The sequence below is a fragment of the Lottia gigantea genome (genome assembly GCF_000327385.1).
Source record: "Lottia gigantea unplaced genomic scaffold LOTGIsca_46, whole genome shotgun sequence".
NCBI lineage: Eukaryota > Metazoa > Mollusca > Gastropoda > Lottiidae > Lottia > Lottia gigantea.
The window spans coordinates 443,782-449,661 of NW_008709614.1; the positions used below are offsets into that span (position 1 = coordinate 443,782).

The 5,880-nt window shown below is 31.2% G+C and overlaps 1 protein-coding gene across 1 annotated transcript in view; it reads right to left on the reverse strand.

Moving 5' to 3' along the window:
- The window catches only part of LOTGIDRAFT_218343 (hypothetical protein), a gene marked incomplete at both ends in the record, with an annotated part of 14,856 nt that extends 11,894 nt beyond the window's left edge, over positions 1–2,962 (reverse strand). The window contains 3 exons of the mRNA XM_009061104.1: positions 20–70; positions 302–532; positions 2,903–2,962. Coding sequence (XP_009059352.1) covers positions 20–70; positions 302–532; positions 2,903–2,962 — 342 coding nt within the window. The remainder of the gene's footprint in view (positions 1–19; positions 71–301; positions 533–2,902) is intronic.
- Between the last annotated feature and the right edge of the window lie 2,918 nt (positions 2,963–5,880).

Sequence of the window (5,880 nt, forward strand, 5' to 3'; positions counted from 1 at the left end):
AATTTTTATATGGTATAACTTTTCCTTCTGGTACAGCTTTAATTTTTATTGGTAGATAACCTCCATGTTTCTGCAAAAGAAGAATAAAAAATAACACAAGCATAAATCTTGGATAAAGATCAAAATAACAGAAAATTACCAAAAAAACCCCACAAATTTAATCTTATCCCAGTAGTCCATTTAATATGTGCATTAAGATGTGTGATTGTATGTATATTATCTTGAAATGTAATGACATATTTTTTAAACGATGACAGTAATGTGCTACAACTTTTAAACAGCTAATAAAAATATATTTCACCTCTACAATGTAATTCCAGCCATGTTCATTAAAATAGTCAGCCCCAAAATGAAGTTTGTAGAGTTCTTTAGCTTCTTTAATCTTATCTTTGGTAATCACAGGGCCAATAAGCCATCTTTTTATAATATATTGAAGTCCAAAGAAACATACATTTGGGAATTTGCCTCCTCTACTTTCAAAATATGAATAGACTTTGGTAGTATTTGGTGGATATTGTCTATGATGTGTGACCTATAAAATAAGTACAGGATCAATCATAACATTGGCATCAATCCACACACAGTGGTCCATAAGTATCAAATTCCAAATATATTCCTTCTTACTTCTGATTAAAACAAATGTTGTATTTTTGAAAAGTAAGCCTACTAAAAGGCATGTTGAAAGATTCATGATTTATTTAACTTTTAAAATACCCTTTAAGATTATTATTATTTGAGGTAAGAAGGTGTGGTTAAACTAAAAAAAAAACACAAAAATGGCTAAAAAATATATTGATGTCATTCAGACAAGAGCATATAAAATATTAAAATTTTAACGTTCATCAAAAAATTTAACACCCATAACTGGTCTAGTGTACATTATTTTGGTGCCTCAACTTCAGAAATGTGTAACAAAAGACATTTTATAGTAATACATGTGACACATTATACTGCTGTCATAATTTTGAAATCATATTGAATTATAATTAGTCTTTTACTCTGTGTTTGATGCTTCAATTTCAGACATGTAACACACATGACACACTGGCATAACACATGTAACACACTTTAAATTGCTGTCGGTAATCCAGAAATACACAACGTTTAATATTGTAAGCATCATCAGTAAGGGAATTGTGCTGAAACACTCATAACAGAATCTGTCCCAACATTCTAGATGTAAAATAATACAATATATTACAAATAAATGGACATTGAAAGCAGAAAGTAATTAATTTCATACATATATGAAAATTTCTTTCATTACTTTTTATTAGGGATAATTAACCTTCCATGTGAATTTTTTGTCTCTGAAGAAGGAATGGGCCTAGTATTATATCACATCAAGCTTCTATGGAATGCCAAAAATGACAAAAATGCAACATGAATAAATCACATACAATAAGTTGAAACCAGGAAATTCATATGATATATACCAAGATCTTAAATCATATACAAAGAAGTTTACATATTATACCAAGAATTTGAATTACAGTGAGAAAAACTTGTTGTCTGGATACCCATTGGTATATTTATCATTTCTTAGTATTTTTATCATTAATATCAAGTCATTAAAACCTTGGAGTAATGACATACTCCAAGTTATAACTAATGGCAATTCCTCCAAAGAACAATGATTTTGAAAAAAAAAAAACAGTGGCTGTCAAAATGAGATAACTTTAGAGTAATTTATTGCTAAAATTCATGGAAACAAGATAAAAATATGGCCTACATTGTGTTTCAAAGAATTTTTCTGCTGACATGGAATCCGCTAGTTTGTCATGTGACTTTGTTCACTGGAATATATTCTTGCAGTAAGACACTTGGAATTCTGAATACAGCTGGGGATCATAAAGAAATTCGGCAGATAAAAAATTGCATCATTTGGTAATAACTGAAATTAAAACTGTTTATATATGTTTATCAAAACATGCATATGCAGAGGTTACGAGAGGTCATCATTATCAGGAGATGCACAAAATTAGATTACTGAACCATTTATACTAAAATCATTATTATAGTAAGTTTTAAATATATTTCGAGAATTCTTTTTATATGCCAAGATAATGCAGACACATGAATCTTGAATGATCACTTGAATCTTGGACCAAAAAACATCTTGGCATATATAGATAGAATTCTTGGTATCGGTACAAACTCAATTAATCAAAATCAACATAGGCCTATAGGTTAGGCCTATAAACATTTCTTGGGAATACAAATAAAATACAGATCTTGAGTCCCAACTTATAGTCTGGGTACATTATTTTATGTTTTCTATAGATAATTAAAATTCTTGGTACTTGATTTGGATTTCTTAGAATAATTTTTTAACTTCTTGGTAAAATAAAAAATCTTTATATGGGCCTAATTATTATGAATTTCTTGAAAGGCCTATATAGTATTGTGAATTTTTCATGTTAGATTTTTTCCGTTTGGCATTCAATAACTTTCTAACAATTCCCTAACTTGCTGGTACATAATAGAACAGAAAAAAAAATATCAGCAGTCCAATAGAGAGAGGGAAAACTAATCATATTAGCTAGGCCTAGTCTATAAGGATTGTAATATAAAACCTGAAAACCCATTGGAGTGAATCGGGAGGGAGATATATGAATAAACCAGCATAAAATGGATTTAAAAATTACAGAAATAACTTCATTTTCATATTTTCAATTTATTTTTTTTTTAAGATATCATAATTAAGCGTCTGTGATATATAAATTGAAGTGAATATATGAAAGAGAAAGTGAAAGTAGGCAACGTCAATAACGGTAGTATTTAGTAAGGCAATTACGTCTAGGATAGGCCTAGTTTATTCGATATCATTAGCAATACATCCACATTCAATAATCAACAATAAAATAGTATGATGCTTTTGGAAATTGTCAACTTCACTTACTTTGTAGGAATCAGTAACAAACAACAAATTATCAGTTCCTCCAGCTAAAAAGGCGGCCATTTTGGACGCTATACCGTTAGAAACAAGATTGGGCGTATTCTCTTCCGAGAAAAACATTGATCGACAGTTACCCTGTGTTTTATTTATATATAGTGGAGACCGGTTCAGTCCAGACGGAAATCGATATTATGCAATGCAAAAATATAGTTATGACAATCGAGACTAACTGATTCTAAAAAGGGAAGCTTAATAAGTAAGACTTACGAAATATTAGGTTTAATCAGCATCTATTGTAAGTAACATGCTCAGCCTACTGAACTTGGAGTAATGCATAACATTTTTATCTTTTAACAATGCAAACACGGCCGTTTCGTCTTATAACTTAACTGTATATTATTTAAGATGATACCATTCCATCCTTTTTGTCCTATAATATTCCAGATAATACCTGACAGTGCCTCAGAGTCGTATACTATTCCAAATGATATCTGACAGATAATTTACAGAACATTCTCGTTTTAACCCGGTTGAAATCTTACCAAACATTCTAGTCTTTTATCATCCCAGTAAAAATATTACAGAGCATTCTAATCTCATATCATTCCAGTTAAAATATTACAGAGCATTCTAGTCTTATATCATTCCAGTTAAAATATTACAGAGCATTCTAGTCTTATATCATTCCAGTTAAAATATTACAGAGCATTCTAATCTTATATCATTACAGTTAAAATATTACAGAGCATTCTAATCTTATATCATTACAGTTAAAATATGACAGAGCATTCTAGTCTTATATCATTACAGTTAAAATATTACAGAGCATTCTAATCTTATATCATTACAGTTAAAATATTACAGAGCATTCTAATCTTATATCATTCCAGTTAAAATATTACAGAGCATTCTAGTCTTATATCATTACAGTTAAAATATTACAGAGCATTCTAGTCTTATATCATTACAGTTAAAATATTACAGAGCATTCTAATCTTATATCATTACAGTTAAAATATTACAGAGCATTCTAGTCTTATATCATTACAGTTAAAATATGACAGAGCATTCTAATCTTATATCATTCAAGTTAAAATCTGACGGAGCATTCTATAGTCTTATATCATTCAAGTTAAAATCTGACGGAGCATTCTAATCTTATATCATTACAGTTAAAATCTGACGGAGCATTCTATAGTCTTATATCATTCAAGTTAAAATCTGACGGAGCATTCTAATCTTATATCATTCAAGTTAAAATCTGACGGAGCATTCTATAGTCTTATATCATTCAAGTTAAAATCTGACGGAGCATTCTAGTCTTATATCATTCAAGTTAAAATCTGACGGAGCATTCTATAGTCTTATATCATTAAGTTAAAATATTACGGAGCATTCGAATCTTATATAACTCAAATTAAAATTTACCGGGTTGAAATCGTACATACATTTTAATTTTATAACAACCCTAGATCAACGCTAATTTTTTAATTTTTTTGTCGGAAAATCCCCTAAAACAATCCCCGATGGTGCGAGCGTCGTAGGCTATCCCCTTAACGACAATATCTCAAGAAGATCAACCCTCATTCTTAAAATATTCTAGATGTAGCCTAGGGGATCTCTCCCAAAACCTGCTCAATAGGAAAAATTTTCGTGAAAGGGGGTGGAGGGCTTCTTAAAAGGTGAACGCTGCTGGCTCCCACGGCACCATAGGAGTCTGTTTTCATTTGCTTCCTACGGCTCTGATTATAGCCGAAGTTGTTATAGTGTTGATTGCACGATGAATCAAAGAACGAGTTCCAATAGAAAACAAAATGGCAACAACTCACTTATTTTCGATTTTTATTTCTTCTATTGATCATAAAAAATTTCACAAAAAGTTGCCATAAATTGTGTGAGCGTCAAAAGCAATATTGTGAACTAGTCGACGAGAATAAATGACCCCAAAAAAACGATCCACATTTTTTAAAACATTTTCAACTTTATTTGACAGCTTTTTTATTCACAGAAGCTGGGTTTGCGGCTTCAATTGCTCTTGTTAATAAAGATTTGGTGAGGTCTCCAGTATTTCCTTCTAAAGGTTTCTTTTTTGCTTCTGTTGCTCTGTTTCTTAAATTCGACAGCAGAAGGTTCGCCTCTCGTCTCTTTCTAAAGTGATTTGCTTGAATGTTTTGTCTGTAAGAGGGAAACAATATTGGCTAAACTGATATATGACCCATCGATTGATTTAGGGCAAAGACATATGGACATTAGCAGTGTGTCCTAGTATGATACATGCATATTGCCACCACAAACTAAGGTCTGTCAAGATCGCGTCACAAGTATGGCTTAAACCTTCAATGTAGAAATTGCGAAACTTGATTTCTTGATTTGAAAAGTTTTTTTTGATAACATAATAAGATGTATCGTAATACTTACAGCCACCCTTTTCAAAATTATCATCAGGTATTATTTTGTCTGTGCTCAATCCATCCCAAAACGTAGAAAAATTGGCAACAACTACAGCTCTGCAACGACGATTATCATTATGTAAGTTTCAAGATACTTTTTGAAATGAGGGGTGAAATATATGTCACGTAGGCTAATGAATTGAAAAAATAAACATATGTAGATGAAATTCTGTGCAAATTATTCTGAATGAAATTTAGTTGCTTTAGTTTTCCAAACACCATCTAATAACCATTATCTTTACGGAATCTTTTGGAGTTCAATAAGCAGTCATGTGTACTCTTGAAATTGTGTTGTGGAACGCCTTAGCTTCGATCTTTTATTGGATGGTTTCCGACCATGGCTCACTCAATGGTTGCTCGAGAGCACATGAAATAAGGAATATAATTTAAGATCGGCTACTAACCTAAACTGAATGGCACCAACATGTACACCAAGGGGAGGTAACCACGAGATTGTTACTGAAGATTTGGGTAGAGCATCTGTATGTGACATACCACAATTACCCACACCTGAATATTGAAGTTACATTT